The 20,566-nt window shown below is 39.9% G+C and overlaps 1 protein-coding gene across 1 annotated transcript in view; it reads right to left on the reverse strand.

Moving 5' to 3' along the window:
- Positions 1 to 245: 245 nt before the first annotated feature.
- Positions 246 to 20,566, reverse strand: part of nbeaa (neurobeachin a) — a 108,868-nt gene continuing 88,547 nt past the window's right edge. The window contains exons 36-61 of the mRNA XM_088012709.1: positions 19,214 to 19,333; positions 17,195 to 17,322; positions 16,441 to 16,502; positions 14,332 to 14,396; positions 13,965 to 14,073; positions 13,585 to 13,751; positions 12,743 to 12,867; positions 12,491 to 12,646; positions 11,933 to 12,069; positions 11,710 to 11,827; positions 11,176 to 11,278; positions 10,970 to 11,085; positions 10,000 to 10,112; positions 9,663 to 9,803; positions 9,457 to 9,576; positions 8,334 to 8,486; positions 8,047 to 8,211; positions 7,346 to 7,435; positions 6,565 to 6,757; positions 6,414 to 6,485; positions 5,715 to 5,870; positions 5,317 to 5,487; positions 5,131 to 5,232; positions 2,942 to 3,138; positions 2,708 to 2,859; positions 246 to 1,911 (exon numbers count right to left, since the gene is read on the reverse strand). Of these exons, the coding sequence (XP_087868835.1) occupies positions 1,821 to 1,911; positions 2,708 to 2,859; positions 2,942 to 3,138; positions 5,131 to 5,232; positions 5,317 to 5,487; positions 5,715 to 5,870; positions 6,414 to 6,485; positions 6,565 to 6,757; positions 7,346 to 7,435; positions 8,047 to 8,211; positions 8,334 to 8,486; positions 9,457 to 9,576; positions 9,663 to 9,803; positions 10,000 to 10,112; positions 10,970 to 11,085; positions 11,176 to 11,278; positions 11,710 to 11,827; positions 11,933 to 12,069; positions 12,491 to 12,646; positions 12,743 to 12,867; positions 13,585 to 13,751; positions 13,965 to 14,073; positions 14,332 to 14,396; positions 16,441 to 16,502; positions 17,195 to 17,322; positions 19,214 to 19,333 (3,322 nt within the window). The 3' untranslated portion in view covers positions 246 to 1,820. The remainder of the gene's footprint in view (positions 1,912 to 2,707; positions 2,860 to 2,941; positions 3,139 to 5,130; positions 5,233 to 5,316; positions 5,488 to 5,714; positions 5,871 to 6,413; positions 6,486 to 6,564; positions 6,758 to 7,345; positions 7,436 to 8,046; positions 8,212 to 8,333; positions 8,487 to 9,456; positions 9,577 to 9,662; positions 9,804 to 9,999; positions 10,113 to 10,969; positions 11,086 to 11,175; positions 11,279 to 11,709; positions 11,828 to 11,932; positions 12,070 to 12,490; positions 12,647 to 12,742; positions 12,868 to 13,584; positions 13,752 to 13,964; positions 14,074 to 14,331; positions 14,397 to 16,440; positions 16,503 to 17,194; positions 17,323 to 19,213; positions 19,334 to 20,566) is intronic.

Genomic DNA, 20,566 nt, shown 5'->3' on the forward strand with positions numbered 1-20,566 from the left:
TCCACACCCACAAACTTAACTTACTTGGATTTTTCAATTTTATAATAATTATGCTACCGCAATAAAACACCACTTCTTCTAGGATTTTTACACATCTGTAGCATGGAGTCCAATAATCGGTAACTGTTCTGTATCTCGAAAGCACAACGCAGTATTTTCATACAACTGGAACTCATTTCTCCTTTCAAGTAAATTAATAGACATACAGACAGACAATGTGCTAAATTAAAAGTCCAGACCTCAAATTCTTTGCATATTTTATTTTTCTTATGATTTTTTTTCCCAACTCACACATGTCATATTTTACATCTTTGCAATAAAACATGAATACAATAGTTTTTTTTTTACGGTTTCATAGATCCAAAAATATTTAAGCTTTTTTTTTTTTTTTTTGGATACGTAAGTTTGAACCTGTCGATAGGAGTATGTGCATGTGCGCGTTTGATCATGATGGCTTCACACATACAGTACGTGTCACACGCTGTCCTCCCTCCTCCCCGCCGTCTTCTCTATCAGCTACAGAATCATGATATTGCTTACAACGGTGAGGTTGTAAAACTGAAGAATCACTCATGAGCTCAACGGTTTTTAAATACAAACATCAATGCACAAATAATCCCCGAAGGAAGAAAAATAAAATAAAAAGTGGAGCCGAAGGCAGCCGACCAGAAAGAACCAAGCTAATAAATAATGATATGTGATTGGTGCAAAGTGCAGATACAAAACAAACTTTTACACTGAGTTGATTCTCTTTTTTTTTTCTTCCTCTTTTGTTCTTAAAATAATCAACAAATGTGGGTATGTGAAGGTTTCCTTTGCACTTTCGGTCCCATTCAGCCCAGTAAGTCTCCTGCCAAGCTTGAATCAAGACTGTATGTACATATTTGACAAAACAATCACCAAATATACAAAGGAAATCATGTCGGTCTCATGTTTGTCATCCCCAGTGGCACGGAAAAAGAGCTCCTTGTCATAACCGTCTCCAGCAAAAATGAACAAAAAGGGAAAAAATAAATCACCGTCCTTGATACCACCATTTTTACCATCAGTCTTGTCGACATTATAATAATTATTACACAGTATTTTACATACAGCAAGTCATTAATAAATTAAAGGTGAGAAGCGCAGTTTGTGTAGTGAAAGAACAAGTGCAACTCTGAAGGGAGAAGAGCCTTATTTACATAAAATCTGATTTGGGGTTTAAAAAAAAAAACTTAGGCAATTAAAATGAAACGAGATAAAAACTAAATCAACACTCTGTGTAATTTTTCAGGAGAAAATTTAAGATCGAGCCAATTTCACCAGCTTCTGGACAACAGGTACAGGCTGGTGCGTTAGTTTAGAGGCAAGAAAAGAATTTGAATTTATAGTCTACCCAAATAATTAACAAATGCAACTCAGAGAAGTCAGAAATCAAACAAGAAAAAAAAAAAAAAAAAAAAAAACCAAAAGGAAAAAAGAAGACAAAATCAACAAAATGTGTGATGATTTAAACGTACCAGGAACAGTGAAATCGATCTGTCCCGTGAGGATCGACCTCTGCTTCACTGGTTCTCTGCTCCTATGTTGCAGTCACTGTGTTGTATTATTGAAGCAGATTTCAGTGCGTATCTTCTTATTATGCGTCTGTGGTTACACACGTGTGCACATAGGAAACCATTCCCACTAGCGCAGTCGCATCCTCAATGCAAGGGAATAGAGCCTATAGGTCTGAAACTAAATTTTCCTTTGTCTCGGTACCTGTGGTTTCCCCCCTTCGTGTCGCTGAAGCACAGCAGCGATGCAGAACTCCTTCCCTCGTCCAACTCAAGCCGTCCGCCTCAGTACCTGTTCTGGTGTTCGTAGTGCCAGCGGTTGAAGTCGATGTTGAACGCCACGATGCTCCCAGAGGCCATGCCGGTGATTAAAGTCCTGTGGGGCAGAACGCACAGGAAGAACAAGTCGGCAACATCAACAGGACTCATTTCCACAGGAAACAGGAGGCATTTGTGTATTACACAACAAATAATCAGAGTTGTGAAAAAGTATTTTCCGTTCTTACCGTTTTCTTCTGTTCTCACTTTTTTGTCACATTTAACTTTACTACCTTATATTTTTTTAATAAATATACTTTATCAAGGAGAAAATTATTATCCAAACTAACCTGGTCCCTTGTGGAAAGATTAACCCCCTTTGTTTATCACGAATTAGGCATCTACAAAAGTCAAGTTCAGTCTTAATAGCCACACCAAGAAGTCGCTTATGGAAGTTTAACACATTCAAAACAAACAGCTATTAGTCTGAAAGGCAATTGAAAAAGGAATAGCAATTATAAAACTTTGTTTTTTCAAAAGTGAGAGTTAGTGGAGAAAATATGGAAGTGACCGACTTCTACAAGTCAACAGTGATTTGCTGTAATCTTTCAATTCTGCTCTTCACCAGAAATCTGACGGTCCAGATCTTAAGCTCATCTGCCTTTGGGTTATATGGCAGGATAACAAACTGAAGCAAACTGAGAAATCCACCCATGAATGATCAAGGTAAACAACAGCCATGACTTATAGCAATTTTCTAAGTAAAACAGGACAGCGATGTTAAAAGACTCATCACAACAGTTGTTGCCAAGGGTGAAAGCTACTAGCTTTGAGGCAGTGTGTTTCTCTCTGTGTGGAATTCAAATGACTTCACGGCTCCATTTGAGCCTACTTTTTCCTGCATTTCTGTGTACCTCTGGTCATGCGAGAGGTCCATGGCCCGGATGCCGGCGTCACAGCCTGGATAGATGTACAGCTGTTTGAAGTCACAGGCCTGCCACACCTCCACCACCCCGTTGTCCCCTCCAGTCACCAGGTTCTGCCCGTCACTGCTCAACAAAATGGCCTGAGGAGAGGTGCGAGAGGTTAAACAAGGTTCGATGTGCGGATGAACAACTACATCCCGTTTACGTCAACAGCAGCCTTACTCGAGAGGAATCGTTGACTTCCATTTGCGCCAGCAGTTTGCCATTTATGCTGAAGTTGCAGAAACGACCTCTCTCGTAGTAAATGATGCAGTGTCCCTCGCTGGACACGGAGATGAGGCGAGGCCGCATGCAAAGCTCTGGGCCCTCCAGGGCCCTCAACAGGTCGCCTGTGATGGTGTGGACCAGGCACGGGCCCTCTGCGGAGCGACAACAAAGGTAACTTAGTAATGTCAAATTATTTAGAGCCAAACAATATGGGCCGCTTTAAGATCATAAATGTTCTGGAGGGCCTTTTGAGCCAGAATGTATTGATGAAACCCATTAGCAAACTGCTAAAACAATAATGAATAGCAGACCCTGCATTCAATACGTCCCTCTTAAAATTAAATAATATTGAACATTTTTTAATTTTGATCAGTCCCTCCAGGGTTCCATGATTGCTTTTGTGATTTTTTTTTTGTAATCAAAATCACAGATTTTGCAGTGCTAATTTAGATAAATCTGCAAGTTATTTTGCAATATTTGCACTGAAATGTGACTTTTTTGCTACTCTCGTCGTATTGATCGTGAACTATATAGTAACATAAATTAAGACTAATGAATTAGTGAATTTCCATGATCATGAAATTCTGAAAAACTGATTGAGGGACTGATTGAAGTAATCTGGTGTCTGTAGTCTAGAGCAGTGGTCCCCAACCCCCGGTCCGTGGACCGGTACCGGTCCGTGGACCAATTAGTACCGGGCCACGCAAGAAATAATTAAATATTTCCGTTTTATGTATTATTTGAGTCTGGAGGATCTTTTATTTTGAAAATCCTTAAACCGGATTCTCGGTTACTTGCGCGCCAACAACACTGAGCCCACAAGCAGCAAAACGAGTAAGAAACGGATCAGGTGTCTTTGGAAAGTTTCTTTACAAAGGGGAAAAGGCCCAGAGAAGAGACAGGAGGATGGATTTATCCCGGACCGGTAGGTGAGTCCCACATTACAAGCCGCTCTGTGTAACATGCGGCAACCGGCTGCTAATGAGGCAATGAAGCTTCAAACTGCTTCGCCACGTAGAGACCAAGAAGGCTGTGGAAAATAGCAACACTTCGGGTGTCATTGTCTCCATCACTCCCAGATGGAACCGTCTCGTTGCAGAGAAACAAGCTCAGGGCTCCCGTTAGTCTTTATCGTTAGTTAAAATTTTCACGAAAGTAAAATGCTCGTTTTTGTGGCGCGTCTGTATCTTATTTTGAAGGGATATGTAAATGTTACCATAGCGACCAGAGTCAGAGAGCGTTTGGGCCAGGGGTCGAGAGGAGACGAGTAGAGTTTGTGAGTCTTAAGTCTAGTTTAGACGGCAAGATTTAAGGATTGTCGGCCGATTCTCCAAACCTCTGTGACCACAGAGCTGATAAAAGTACAACAGGTTCAATCGGTTCGTGTGTCCAAGGCAGGAGCAACACGAACCGATTCCAGTCACAAACATCCCGATTCCAGAAGAAAATCCACAAAACCCCCCAGCATAGCATACGGGAATTTAGAATGACCAAACACGGATGACGATGTAGAAGCAATAGTGATAGTTTGTGGCAATAGTGATAGTTTGTGGAGTCATTTTAAGAGATAAAAGAAACAAAAAGAAAAGGCAGTGGATAAAAGATGTGAGCAGCCGCTCTATTTGATGCACTATGATTTGGAGGCGACTGTTTTTTCATAGTTAACATTTTTAACTGAATAAACATAATAATGACCTTTACATATAATAATAAACATTTCCACACATCATCTCTGATATCCACCGGACTCTCAGTTGCGCGATATGTCAGCTGTTTGGGATTCTCCTCTGTTCTGACATCACCGCGCTTTCTGATTGGCTACCTGTCACATTCAGCAGGTTGCACTCTCGTTCCCAGTCAGGGTAAACCCAACAGGCAGCGATAAAAAGGCCAAGACAACCCAAATTGTGTATATTCAGGAATTAGCAGGAACACCAACATGCAGAGGCCTTATCTGACGGTTCACCACGCCCCCGGGCCGCAGAAAAATTTTCCAAGTCTTGACCAGTCCGTGGTAATAAAAAGGTTGGGGACCACTGGTCTAGAGGGCCACATAAAAAGCTATGTCGAGACAGATTTGGCAAGTTTGACACGCGATTTAGAGTGTTTGCTTGATTTCAGATGAATATATAAATGACACAAACCTTTGGCTCCACTAATAACCAGTCCCAGCTCCGCGCAGACAGAAACACACACCACTTCATGGTCGTGTCCCGTCAGCACCGCCCTGGGAGCCGGGTAGTCACCTGGAGAAAACACATCATCACAAAAGTCAAGCTCTTAAACTCTTCACATCCTCAGAATTACTCACAACAACCATTTCCACTCACTGTTATTAGGGTTATCTCCTATTATATGATGTCGTCCACTCCAGTACCACAGAAGAAGAGTGGCGTCTCTGGAGCCGGACACGATGTAGCAGTCTCCTCCGATGTAGGACTCTGACCGGGCCAGGCATGTCACCACGTCCCAGTGGCCAAAAACAATCTGGGTTAGTTTTCCTGCAGAGAAGAAGAGGGAGGGCACTGTAGTCGGCGCGCGTCCTCTGCTGCCACGACGGAAGGTCGTGGCAGCTTAACTCCGGGATAAAAATAAACCATGGTAGAACAAGAAACAAGCAGGTTGAATGAGCACATTTCTTTTTTCTAAATCCTTTCTATCTGTAACAAACAAGCTTTACAAGCTGAATAAAAACACAACATGTTTGTTAAATATCCACACCACCAACCAGTTTCAGTCGAGTAAACTCGGAAGCTCTTGTCCCAAAATCCACAGACCAGGATGTAGCGGTTGTCGGCGGTTACCACAAAGCAGTGGGTGTTAATCTGGATACTCTGGTCCACCAGGTCAGTGATCTGTCGCTTGTTCACACCTGAATTGTTCGCTGCATGGAAGAACAGGCGGGTTAACAATGCAAAAAGGAGGACAGTACGGCATGGTTTAGTAATTAGCCACGTTATAAATGTGATTATTACACGTACATCTGCAAACATACAGTTCAGTCTTGAACATATGATAGTAATGTTCTTAACACTATAAGATGTTAAAGTGAAAAAAAAGTGTAAAATTTTTTTTAACCTTATGTTTGCATATAATTGTTGTTTTCAGCAACAAAACACCCAAATCATTGCACACCTGAATGATTCCGACAAAATAGCATTTAAAAGAAGAAATTATACTTTTTTAAGTGGATCACACTGTTAGAGAACTTAGCCACTTGAAAATGGGAAACATAAAGGAACACAGAAATGAGGAAAGGGAGATGCTAGTTGTTCCTTAATAAATCAGGAATAACCACTCAACTACACTTGCTTATATCATCCTTCTTTCATGCCAATTACAGTTGATATACCAAAATCATATAGTGGCATACTGACACAGTGCATCTGTCCTCTTAAAACCGCTCTACAAATGTTTGTCCACTGACCTATGAGAGGATCCATTTCTATGGGTAGATGATGAGCCTGTTCTAGAGAGTATCCTGGAGCACCACGGAGGCCTGATTGGACAGATGTTACAGTCACGTCTCTGTATGAGGGATTTTTGTCGAGACAAAATAAAGTTCCTGCACCGCTCACCGACTGTGTTGTGCCAACGGTTTACAGCAAACAGCCGGCTGCACGTGACGGTGACGGCCGCCGGGATGCTGAGGTGGGGCAGCGTGTTGGCTGCAACGTGGGTGACGGGAGAGTTGGAGGGGAACTTGAGCACCATGATGACATCCTGCTGCATCTGATCCTTAAACATCAGAGGGCTCTGGGGAAGGAAACACTGGTGAGACAGACAGAGAGGAAAGAGAGGAAAGGACAGATAGAGAGAGGAGAGAGAGAGCAAGAGAGAGAGAGAGAGGAGGGAAGGTCAAGGAATACAATGGAGGAAGGGTTGGAGATGGAGGGATAGGGAAAGACAGAACGGATGGGACAGAAGGAGGGGAGGGAAAAGGTAAATTAGTGGGAGCACAGGGTCAGAACAGGTTCACACACTGAGGAGGCTTGAGAGCTAGGAGAGGAGGTGGAGGCACTGGCTGGTCGGGTTTGGGACTGACAGGTTTGGGTTTGACATGTGGAGACACAGAGGCCTCACACTGCTGAGGTCAAAGGTCAAAAACTAAAATAATAAACATTATTACATACTGCTGTATGTAATAAAACCTCACTTGACAATGCAAGCAATTCAGCGAATGCATAAGAGTGTTGGTGGAATTGGACTAATTCAAAACTTATTTTTAAGAAAACAAAAAATAAAACATGACAAAAGAAACACTGTTCTGATCAATAAAGCTGGATAGTTGTTTTTGTTTTTTTTTTTTGTCTGCAATCACTTTAAAGTCATTAAAAAACATGTCTGCTGTCGTCTCACCAGGTGCATGGCAGAGGAGCGAGGCGGGTGCGGCTCAATCAGCAGCTGGGAGGGAACCTGTCCAGAGACCTGAATCTGAGTCTCAATCACCTGAAGACAGCACAGACAGAGAAAGTTGCACATTTTTTAAAGAAATGAATTCTGTTTAAATCTGCACATTGATTCAGTTAAGCAGTTAATTAATAAACCTAATAAAGTTTTTTAGGGAGGGGAGTTATCCAAGGAAATAGGCATGTCAGTGCCTGAAATTGATCATTTTGTGATTTTACAAACACAAACTTCAGTGTATTTGACCAAAACAGAAGACAGAAAAATGTAATTTATATTAAGATTAAACATCCAGGTAGAATCAGTTAGGTTATTTCTGAAGGCAGTTGCTTAATGCAGATTTTACTTGGGGGGTATTAGAGTTAAAGGGGTTGTGCAAGATGCATATACAGATACATATGCATCTTTTTTCTTTCACTTTACAATTATCCACTAAATGTGTTGGTCCATTATTTACATCAACAAAATACAAGTATAGTATATTTAAAGATTTTTGGGGAGATTTACACATCGACTGCATTTTTCATTCAAAATTGACCTGGGAGGACATGCACATTTTTATGAATATAGTATTCTACTGTTTCATATTAAATCATTGTGATGCTAACAACCTAGAGCTTAGTTCATTCTTGATAATGTGTGAATTTATCAACCTCTCGCTGTGCAGCATCCAGATTGTCCAGGTTTACAGCTCCCTCATAGGACAGGAAGTTGAAAACGTTGAGAGCTCGGACCGCCTCTGGCCCCCGCTGCTTGTAGCCGAAAATGAGATCGATCCACTGGTGAAGCTGACACGAGACGAACTCACTCTCCAACGCCTGAGTGGAGACAGGGGTAAAAGCGGAGAGTGAGAGGAGGCGAACAAGAACATAATTAGTTTTTGTCCACAGGTCGAGTCGAAAGGGGTTTGTGTATGTCGGAAAGAAGAGTGCCCCCCTACCATTCTGTTTATGCGGACAAAGTCTTCAGGTTTCTTAGCCCAGACAGGAAGCTCCACGTCGCACACAGGAACGCCGTCGTCGCGCACGCCGAGTTCGTACTCGTTACTGTTCACAAACATCTCAGGCAAGTAGTAAAACTCTGGGATCAGCTCCTAGAAGACATGAAATGCATCATTTTAGTATTCTTCATTTCATCAATCTCGAAACTGTTGGTTTAAAACCTGCTAACAGCTGTCGAGAAAAGCCGACACGACTACTGTTATCATGAGGGAATCAGTGCAGAGTGGTTGTGATGGCATCAGATAATTAGACGAATCATTAGACAATTATGAATATTTGTCATACATTAAATAAGTTGAAAATTACTGTGTAATTAAATAAAGTGAGAAAATTGATTCCTTTTAATTTGAACTTTCATGTTAAAACAGCATATCATGTAGATTTTTTTATGATTTTGTTGTTCTTGTGAAACTATCCACTGAGCAATAAATGAAACAGTCTCTTGGCTTGTCAAAGACCCCAGCATCTGATTGGCTCGCCTTTAAGCCAATCACATTTTATTTGAGGCCCACCTACAAACTGAGACACCAAATCTTTAAGGAACAAAAATACCGAGTAAATGATTGAAAAATAAAACGAGAAATAAATAAAAAAATTTTAAAGTTATTTACCTTTTAAAAAATTACTCCGTAGTTAATAATTAATTAAGTATTTAAGAAATTATAATTTTTTTTACATAATAATCACTACACTAACTTCTCAATTAGAAATTATATGTAAATTATTTATAAATTCTACTTTTTTCTCAGAAAAGTATGCACTATATGTCAGCAATAAACAAACTCCAGCATGAATGAAAAATAATCAGAATTCGCCTTATTCAACTCAAACAACAAACACTGTTGTTGTTTGTTTCAATAGTACTCACATTTTTCTTCAGTACTCTCAAGAAAATGTTTTAATTTCTGAAATACTTTCAAATAAATGGCTGTAAAACAATTTTGTTTAGCTCACTGTATTATCATGTCTCAGTGCAGAATCGTTTTATGTAAACTCAGTGTGTTTTCAGGCATATCAACTGCCGCCCTCAGAGACCTCTTCCCTCAGTCCAACAAAAGGTACCTTAACATCCGCCGTGTCCCTCTGGCAGTTCCTCCACGCACGGCCGATGCCAGCGAAGGCTCTCTCTGGATGGTCAAATTTGCCGTCGTTGGCATTCAGAAAAAATGTGGTGAAGGGCTCCTAAGGCCACAGAAAAATACATTTGTTATTGCAGGGGAAGCTTTTAACATCCAAAAATGTTTAACGTGTGTAACGCAAACACTTACTATTCTGACCATCCACATCAGTGTGGAGTGAGCTGTGGAGTATAAGGTGGTGTAGTGGTGAGGGGGTGTGCTGTCATCATCCCATGTCTCGTAGCGCTCTGCATAAAATGCCGCTCGCTTGGGATTCAGGGCACCGATTGGCTGGAAAACACATATTGTCGCTCAAAGCCTCGAAGGAGCACGCATGGTAGCAATACTAATGTAAACAGCCCTTTTTATGTTTTCGTCATGTAAAGCACTTTGAGTTGTATGGTTGCTGAAAAGTGCTTTTTCAAATAAACTTTGCTTTACTTATTTTCATGTTTTCTAAAAAACTGTACTGAAACACGATCCTGACCTTGGAAAGGTCTCTGAAGTTGCCGGGCAGAGTGAGGTCAAGCTCCTCTGAATCATAGTTGGTCAGGACCCAGGGGAAGACAGGATACTGGTTCAAATCATTATAGGTCCTCCCTGCAGGGACAAATGCCAAAGAACCAATATGAAACTCTGCTTCACTTAAAAGAAAGTCACGCAGTGAATACATGTTTGTTTCTGTCTTATGTTACCTATTAGTTTATTAGAAATACAGTGCCAGTTTACAGACATCAAATCATCAAATCCAGGTTTTGCATTTAATTAAGAACATGAGTGGCTCTTATGTTTAGAGTAGAATGATTAAACAACTAATATCTTCAAGTAATTTTAATCATTAATATTAGAGGCATCTATTTAATTTATGAACGTATGTATTTGAGCCCTTCAGCATAATTTTCACTCTGTGGATTAGAAAAAAAAAAAAAACTCACAATAAATTAAAACATGTGCATCCCATTAAAATAAGCCCTTAAGACTCCAAAATCGTAGGTGACTTATGTGTATGTTGAATGATTTATAAACTTCTGACAGGCAGGATTGGTAGGAATATTCTTCTTGACTTTAGGGAGTTAAAATCAAATGTCTCTTTTATTTTGTTTTGTGCCAGCATTTTAAAAGAAGAACTTCCTCATTAGCCAAAAATGAGTGCAAGACTGGAATAGAAATCACAATAAAAGCTGAAACTAAAACATGAATGTATTTAAAACAAGAGCCATATTTAGCCATAAGTAATTACAGATCAGCCATTAAGACAAACACGGATAAAGTAAGTCAGAGCATAATGGCAGTGGCACAATAAAAGCAAACAAAAATAAATGAATTAAAAAATTCTGATAAACCATGATAAACTTCTGCTTGAAACTGGTTCAACAGATTCAAATGATTTGACTAAGAATGGAGAGCAAATGCATTGCACATGTTGGTGAGAACAACGGGTTGCAAAATGAATTTACCTGCAATAGTGTTTAGAAACATGAGGTACTCAAAGTTGGAGATCTCTCTCCTCTGCCAGCGCTGCGTCATGTTCGACGACTTGAAGAGCTGACGTGGGGTCGCCAAGGAGATACGCCTGAGATGTAAATGCAAACAAACACGGGATTTTTATTTTCAGTCCTTTTCTTATCCTAAAATGATATGGCAGACAAGACGCGTTTCACACCTGGCTTGTGGAAGTCCATAACTCGTTCCCACCCCGACCCGAGGGAGGCTGTAGACGACCCTTTTGACTGTGGCCTGGTCAGGAAAGTTAAACATCACAGATGCTGGAAAGAAGCAGAGAAAACAAGACCAACATGTCAGGATTATTTAGTCCAAATTATCAAATTATGTACTTTCTGAAAAACTAATCATAAACTAAATAGGTGGTATACAGATAAATCCAAAAGAAATTACCTCAAGCTATAAGCATATTGAAACTATTTAGATATTTAATTCAAGTCAAGATTTTATTAAAAAAACAGCCAAAAGTCAAACCAAAAATGAATCGTAACTTTATTTTCACAAACGTCTTCAGTCTCTCCTACACTCCGGTCTGGGAAATTAAATTAATACGTTGGGTTTTATCAAAAGGATCAAAGGGATCTGAACTTGTTTATATTTAAAAACAGATCTAATTGATATGCTGCTACTAATGATTTCATAAAAAGCATGTTAAAAATAAGCTTACTCTCTGGTAAAATCATTGCAAACTCACTTCTGTTGGCCATAAAGACCTCCAGGCCTGTGTTCTGCAGCAGGTAGCGTCTGGAGAAGACAGCTCGGATCTCACTGAACATCCATTTCCCGTGCAAACCCTCTGAGTAAGCCAGCACCTGTTGAGGATGGACGTCATTACAGCACACAGGAAACTACTCATCTTTCCTTTTTCTATTCTCTATCTGCACCTTGATGAGGGAAAAAAAAGTGCTTTCTCTTACTTTAGCATCCATCTTCTTGAATGTAGGATCCTCTTCATCAACTTCAAAGTAGATCTCTGTAGTGGTGATGGAGAGAGTGCCTCGAGCCACCACCACAGGGGCTACCAGCTGAGCAGGAGTACTCAGAACCACAGGGCCTGCAGGAGCATGGGGCAATATTAAATTATCTATTCATAGCCCTGACAGGAAGGAGGTCTATAGGAGCATCAAAGACATGGAGACATCAGAAGCATTTCAAACAGGCTAGGATTGATTTTTGATCTGCATTTTCCACTTTGTTTGCACCATCTGGTGTTAAAAGCATCAAGAGTTGATCTGTATCAGAATCAGATTTAGTAACTTCTGATTAACTCGTAGTAGGTCAGGTGAATCAGCTGGGTGGTTAGTGCAGCTGAACAAAAAACAACTTAAAGGTCCAACTTGCCTTTGGAGGTAAAAAGTCGAGGACGGAAACGAACTAAAAACGAGAGTCATATACAGTTTATTGCTCAGCATGAAGGCGTGACTGCCGTGGGTTTTTTTTTTTTTTTTTTGTGTCTTCGTGCGTCTCCACCTTACCAGCGAGGTTATCGATCTCTTTCTCCTGCAGCAGACTGACGGCGTCATCGTCTCCCTCCAGCATCAGCTCCGCCTCTGGGTTCTGGGTGACCACCGACTGACTGCGGAAGTTCTTCTTCGACTTAACACCCCCCTCCTCCTCGTCCTCCTCTGTGCCTGTGTTACACAGTCAGTGAGAAGCTGCACAAAGCTGACACCGGACACAGTTATTTATTTTTATTTATTTTTTAACAATAGAGCAAAAATACTGACCGTACTCATCCAGAGCTTTTAGTGAAATGTCGGCATGTGTGGATCCAAAGGCATTTCTCACAAATCTTCTCCTCCTCCTGAGATCGTCCTCCCAGTAGTCCAAACGCCAGAAGTCATGTAATTGGCTGGAGAAATGGGAGGGAAATGATGCTTTGAATATTTTTTCTAGTGGATAACATTCAAAGTGTGTATTCTGGGACATTTAAGAGATTAAAGTTTGAGATGAAGCTTTGTCTCAGGAGGCCTTTCCAACTTTACAAACACATTAAGCTAAACTTTTAAGTGATAAAATCTTACAAATGGACTCATTAATGTAGAGATAAGGAAAAAATATGGACTTAATGCATTTAAAAGACAAACAGTCAAAATCAAAGCACTGTGGATGCAACATTAAATTTTGTTGGTTTATCTGAGCAAACAGAAGTAAAATGCAGTTTGGAATATACATAATTAAAGGGCTTTAATGAAAATGTGAAAGAAAGAGGTTGTACACAAAAGAGGGAAGTTGAGGTTTAAACTTAGACAGGCACTGGTAACTCAGCTTTTTATCAGTGAATGAACCAGTGTAAACGCTGACAACACTCTTCAGTGTGGATGTTCCAGAGTGAAGAAGATTCAGTTTTCAGTATCATTTAGGTGTTGAAAAATAAATAAGGCAAGACGGAGAAATGGAGGAAGATTCTAGAAAGAAAACTACTTTCTACAGAGGGATGTCAGCTGGACAAATCCTAACCACTCTACTGTAATAAACTGCTTTCTATCTTCTGAAGAACCGGTTTGTTCACTGTTTTGGATTCAATACTGGACTGGGCTCTTGTTAGACTTTGACATTTTCCACTCACCTCTGTGACATTGTCCCCCAGGCTCCGTGCTTATTGGTCAGGATGTTGAGGATCTTCTGTTTCAGCTGGTTGGCAGTCACATGGTCTCTGTGCTTGGCAGCACTGATGAGGTGGTCACACATTTTCTCCTCCTCTCTGCGGTCCGCAGCATACTGAGCACAGTTAGACTGAGCAGAGGGAATAAGAGTTAAGCAAGGACCACTGGATGCAACTGAATGCATGGATGGTGTACATTGCCTTTTTGATCATATTTATTATGTACTTAGAAAAAAAATACGAAATTCCTACTTTGGTGCAGTAGAAGAAAAAACAGAAAGCAAGAGATAAAATGAATGAGCACTGCAGTGCTTTATAACAGGAGATGGAGAGCCCCTGTTTACCTCAAACTCAGCGTGCTTGTGGACATCCTCGGCCCGCTGTCTGTTCAGGATGAACTCTGCTTCATTGGCAACACGCACAATGTGATCCTTCATGGCATGGCACAAGAGTCTGGCAAAAGAGCTCAGATGTCAGTAGCATAAATATTGGTAAACAAAAAAATCTTTCAGTTTCTTTGATCAAAATTGTCAGCAGAGCTAATAGCTGTGGCACTGCTGCATTCATTTCTAGGCTGTACATTTTAAGTGTTAAAATTATGCAAAAAAAAATTTGTTTATTATGGGACTTCTCACAGATCTCTACCCGAGGAGGCGATACACATTAGGGTGACTGTAAATGGATGGGTGACCTTTAAGCTCATTGGATTACCTTCCCTCGTTGATGAGCTCGATGAAGGCCAGTCCAGCGTTCTTCTGAATGGAGTTCTGCCACTCCTGCAAGTGGAAGAAAAACAACAACATTGATATCTGCAAAGATCTTTTTAAAGCAGAAAATACAGTGCCTTAAAAAAAATCATATGGTCTCTTATAAATATTTGGATATTTTTAACACATATTTTTGATTATGAAAGAGTTTTAATAGTTTTTACCAGTTATGTAATTGTGATTTCAATCAAAACCAACTGAGCCATATATGAAAAAAAAAAAACAAAAACACTATAGCTAACTTTTTTTGTTCTCTAATTTCACTCATAATGCCCAGGCCTGATTACTGTCAGACGTGTAGAATTGTAGAATTAAAAAAAAAAATTACTTAAACCAAACCACTCTCACAAAATGAAGCAATAAATCGTGTCCAGAGTGACAACATGGCACAAAAAAAAAGAAGAGGGACAAATTATGTTTACATTAAATCTATAACTGTACACTGCATTTACTTTTTGATAATGTTCTTTTACACTTAATGGAAAGAAAAATTGTTCATTTATACACCAATGTCTTAAAATTTGTTGTGGGATTTTATGTAATCAAACTCTAGTAAGCTTTCACTGAAAGAAAAGGAAGCAAACAGAACGTTTGACTTGTTTAATCAATAACACATTAACAATGTAAAATGGAAAAAAAAAAAAAAACATTTTCATAGCTCTAAAAACATCACTACAATCACAACCATAAATTGCACAATTTTCCATTTCTTGTGCATATGAGAGGGGAAACTTTTCAAAGGATTTAGCACTGCTGCTGAAAGCCTGAAAACTATCAGCGCTCCATTAGCTCCACTGGCTCTTAAGGCCATCTCCCGTTACACCCCCAGCATCTAGGGGATCGATTTCTGGGCTCGAGTTTGCTCTCCGCGGCCCTCTAATGGCAGACAAGGCGGGGAGTCAGGGGTAATACTATACATGCTGACGAGATGCCTCCCAGAAGACAAAAAGGACAGGGAGTGGTGGGATGAGAGGGTAGAAGATGAAAGCATTTGCTACTGAAAACACTGAGGCCAGGAAAGCAGAAGAGCCTGGAAGTGTGACTGACGATGGAAAGGAGAAGAGAAGAGAGCAGAGATGGAGAGGCTGAGCTCAGGAGAAAGACCAAGAGGAGACAACTTGAGCATGACTCCAAGAAGAAGAGCTCTTCTGAAGACGAATCGAAATAAACAGACTTGAAGATGTGAGACAGACTTCAAGTCTTCTTAAAGAAACCGGGTCGCCCAGCTCTGTAATGGTGAGTTTCATCCTGTCTTTTGATCATCAAGTACAAAAAAAGAACCACTGGGTTTTAATGCATGAGGACAAAAGAACTAAAAATCCTCCTTCATCAGTCAAGATCTGATATTTTACTGATTGTCTTTTTGTGTTTTAGGATTAGGAACATGCAGTTTTCTTTCTTTGTAAGCATGCATGTCAGATGAAGTCATATTACATCTGCAATGAGTATATTCTATAGTAATGAAATATCATTAACCTCAGTTTATGGATACTTTTACCTTCTTAAATCATCATAACAGATCAACAATCAAACATTCACAAATGCTACAAATGAGAAAAATGCGACAAAATGAAGTTTTGTGATTGTATAGAGTGTCAAAACATTAGAAAAACATTAAAAAGTTAATTTTTATCAAAATGTTACCCTGATAGATTCACTGCACAGAGTGAAATGAGCCAAATCTGTTAGTTTTTAATGAAAATTAGGTTTCTCAGGAGATTTGATTATTACAGAAGACCAATAAAAACAATGAAGCTTGCTGACCATGTTCTGTACATTAAAGTTCATAATTGGTGAGCTGCCTTTACATAAAATATTGAATGCCATGTGACATGGCATGGAGATTAAGAACATGGAGTTTTCAGCCTTCAGTCTGAGTAAATGCAAAGTACTGTTTGAAAACGAAATCAGCATCTCCATAAAAGTTGTCATTCTGTGTGTAATAAAAATGCAATTATCGCTTTTTAAAATTTTAAATACTGCAATAAAATGACATAATAAGCCTATTAATAGAGATGGTCCTGAATGAGAATAGAGTTGAAAGGTCACCAACCTGAGAACAGAGCAGCATTACGAGCTCCACCACAGATGTGCTCGACTTCATGCACACCAGACCTGCAGAGCACACAAACACCACAGTCAGGAGTCTTTCTTCTCCTCATCTGACAAACACATTTTCCCAAAGCACAAAAAATATCAGTGAAGTTACAGAAGACTTAGCAGTTTGGGTTGCTATACAGTCACCATAGCTTAATTTACAAGAGGCATGCCACAGGGAAGACAAAAAGCAGAGAGATTCAGGAAGGAAGGAAGTGGAGGAGGAAGAGAAAGAAGGGAGAAAATTGAGAAAAAGGAACACAGAGACAGTGAATTACAAAACAGGAAGCAGGTGGGCAGACTGAGGACACATTTAGGACAACTTACAATTCAAGTGATGCTAAATATAATCTGATCTAAAAACATACATCTCTGTCTAGCTAAGTTCATACAGTGCAAAGTAGTGACTTCATACCTGCTTGACGAATGAGTGAAGCAGATCAAAGACGCTCATTCACTCTGTGTTTCCCAAACACACCCACACACACACCCACACACACACACACACACACACACGCACACACCCCCACACACACACACACACACACCCCCCCCCACACACACACACACACACACACACACACACACACGCGCGAGGGCACACTTGGTGTTTCTCGCACTCAAACATAGCGGTGAGGGACAGTGAATGAGGAGACTCCACAGAGAGGGACGCCAGTTAGAGAAAAAGGAGCCGTGTACAGCACCTGTACCTTCTATGAGCAGTTCCTGCCCATGGCTACCCAGCAGCGTCCTGGACAGGAAGGGAGCAAAGTCCACAAAGATCTCCCTTAGCAACGGGGCCACTTTCTCCAGAGCGCGCTCCAACTTAGTGGTGATGCTGCAGAGGAGAACAGGGCGAGAAAGAAAGATGAAGGAACAAAAGAAGTGAGAAGGTCGTACGTGACACACGAGAGCTTAAAATATGTGGGAGTTACAAACAGATGTAAAATACATGCATGACAGAAATGAGCAGGGAAATGGGAGGACAAGAGAAAAACCGGGAGTGTAAACCGGACATGGACGACGCAAAAGGTCAGAATCAAACATGATGATGTGTGGGGTTTGGTGGCAAGGTGGCTGTGTTACTATTGGGAAAGTGCTGCAGTTAAACAGCTGATCATTGAGCAAATGAACTTAAAAATGGATGAAGCAGCTTTACTATATCGCACTCGATTGTTGAAAACTGGATTGTGTGTTTTCTTGTAGTATAAATGCTTGGTGTTCCTGCATTGAGAATGTTTCATGTACAGAAAAAAGTTTGAATAAATATGGGAGCACTGAAAATACTTGTGATCCACTTCCTCCTTGTGCTTTACAAGATTTTTTTGTTATTTCTCAAGTAAATGAGCAAAATATATTTCATAATTAAGCTAAGGCAGGTGTTCAATCAACAGATCTCACAGTATTTGTAGAAATTGCCCATTTTAAGGGATCTCCATTTCAACTATATCAATCTGGATGTCCATTTTTTTATTTAATGCATATTTTCTCAAATTTTGCCTGTGATTTAAAATAAATTGTACAAAAATCGAACAATTTCACAAAAGAAAAGAAAAAGGCACAAATAATAGTTTACTAAACGGTGGATGTTAAGTTCTGCCGAGTATTGTAAATATTAAGTTATCCTAGCTGGTTATATTTTCACATTTTTTGTGGCTATTGTTGATATTAGAAGAACAATTGGGAGCAAGAGGCCACAGAGGACAACATTAGAGCAGAAATTTATTTTCCTCTGCTGTTCCTCTTCTACTTCAGATTTGTATTTAATTAGGTTCTATGAAACTCAGCAGTCACTTTCTAAGGCGTGACAGACATTGGTCTGAAAAACCTAAACTACCAATAAACAGAGAAAGGACAGTTTCAAAGTGGATTTCTAATATCAGTCAATTCAAGCAAAATTGAATTGCTTGAATTGCCTGAAGGATGCTGAACTAATCGTTCAGTTCAGGATTAGTCCTTTGCTCACATGAGTGGCAGTGGTTATTTTCATAAAAAGTTGTGTGGATCTGCTGTGAAACAAAACAAAACCTGCCAAGTCAAATTCAGCCACTGTGTGAACACCTAACATCTGGAAAACAAAAGATTAAAAAAAATAAAATAAAAAAAAATAAAACAAGAGTTTACAAGAGCCAAATAACTTTTTTAGGTTGGGTTTGCTTTAGTCAGAAATCGATACATGATGTGGAGATGAAGAGAATTTTTGTTCCCTCAAAGCGAGAGCCTTAACATACTGATCGTTGATGACTACTCCATAGAACACCACCTAATATAAAATTCAACCTGCAGATATCAAGTTGTGACAACAGGTGAAAAATTTAGATTAGACAAAAAATGAATCACCATATTTTTGAAGTTTGAAAAAAAAAAAAACCCTCAAACATAAATCTGTAATAGAAACAGCAATGTTTGTAACTATGGAAACACTTGTGACCTGGGTCCCTGACAAAGGAATAAAGTGAAACCCAGGTCTGATCTAGACTTTGGGCTGAGTGTGTGAAGACAACCATGCAGTAAGGGACAGACTTAAATGTGGTGCAGTAAATGCGAACAGTATGAGCTGTTGGCCTTAAAACAAAAGCGATGCCATCATCTTGCTGAAGCAAAGATGTCCGTCTTTTGTTACATGGCATACAGAGAACATTCAGTAATAGCTGGCCAGAGCAGAAAGGGTGTGGTGGAGGGTGTGGCAGAAGGGGGGGGGGTAGGGGACAGGACGGGTGTCTCCTTGCCTAAAACACTGTCCTGCATCTCGGGGGGCTGCCTGGAAGCCTGCCAGAGAGCTAAAAGACTTGAGCTCAGGGGGCGTCTGACCGCTGCGCAGCGCACACTGCGCCACCTCACAATAGGCACTGGAATACAAACCACACATAAAAAACACACATGCAGACATGCACACTGATTAAGGATCACACGTACACACCTCACACTCTCCTGTGTCTGCTAATGATTAAAGTACAAACTTCTACAAATCATTTCCTCTCAAAAATCATTTCCTGGATAGTAAAAACGTATTCAGACTTTAGAGACGTCAACAGTGTTTTTACCAAGACAAAACAAAGGTTGATGTTAATGAAAGTTTCATTTACATGTTCTCTGGAAGACATTAAGAGTGGTGAGCTCAAGTTTGTAGAAATACATTGCTTTGGAAAACTATTTATACCCCTTGAACTGTTTGATATTTTGTAACATTATTGCCAGAAACTGCATTTTATTTGGATTTTATGTGATTTTATGACAGGGTTATGGAAAATTGCCAAGTGAAAGGAAATGTTTTCTTACCAATAGAAAGGAAAAACTGTGGGTTTAATATTTAATAGAATTTTTTTTCCCTGCAATTAGAACTGCCGATGCAGAGACTGATTATTTTTGCAAACCAACAAAAATATAAAATAGATATATTTGTGAAAATCAACTTTTGCCACAGAATAAGATTTAAACGTTGACTAGCATATGGTCTAATCCCGCTGTGGGAGCATGTCGAGTGGTGTTGTCTTGATAGAAGATGAACATCTGCACCAAGCTCGAGTGTTTTTCAGCCTCCAACAGGTTTTCAGAAACTCTGAGCAGGTACTCAGCCACAGCTAAAGAAAAGGATTCCCACATAAAGATGCTGCTGCCACAGTGAGTCACTGTGGGGACGCAGTTTTCAGTGTGATCATTCATTTTCTTCCACATGTAGGTTTTCATGTAAGCCAGAAAGTCAGATTTCCAGATGAGTTGAGAGAAACTTCAAACAGGCCATCTACGGCTCCTCCAATGATCATCGTCTTCTTGTTCAATACAGCCCAGTTTTCTGGAAAACATTTCTACTTGTCCCGTCTCTATAGAATTATTCGGGATTGGTTGAGTGCTTCTCTCATTAATGCCATTTGTTCGTTAACGTTCTCTGATAAGTTTCTGAAACCTTCACAGAACATCTGGATTTATAATGAGATGAGCAACACAGGTGTTTAATTTACTATTATTTACTACTTAGATGGTTTCTTCAAGCAATTCAAGTTCAAGGGGTATGGAATATGTTTTCTGCACGCTGCAATCAATTGTGTTTTTCTTATCTACAGTGCAGAGCAAGCTAAGACACT

This window comes from Poecilia mexicana, unplaced genomic scaffold (assembly GCF_051168715.1).
Source record: "Poecilia mexicana isolate PSO_F unplaced genomic scaffold, ASM5116871v1 scaffold_14, whole genome shotgun sequence".
Taxonomy (NCBI): Eukaryota; Metazoa; Chordata; class Actinopteri; order Cyprinodontiformes; family Poeciliidae; genus Poecilia; species Poecilia mexicana.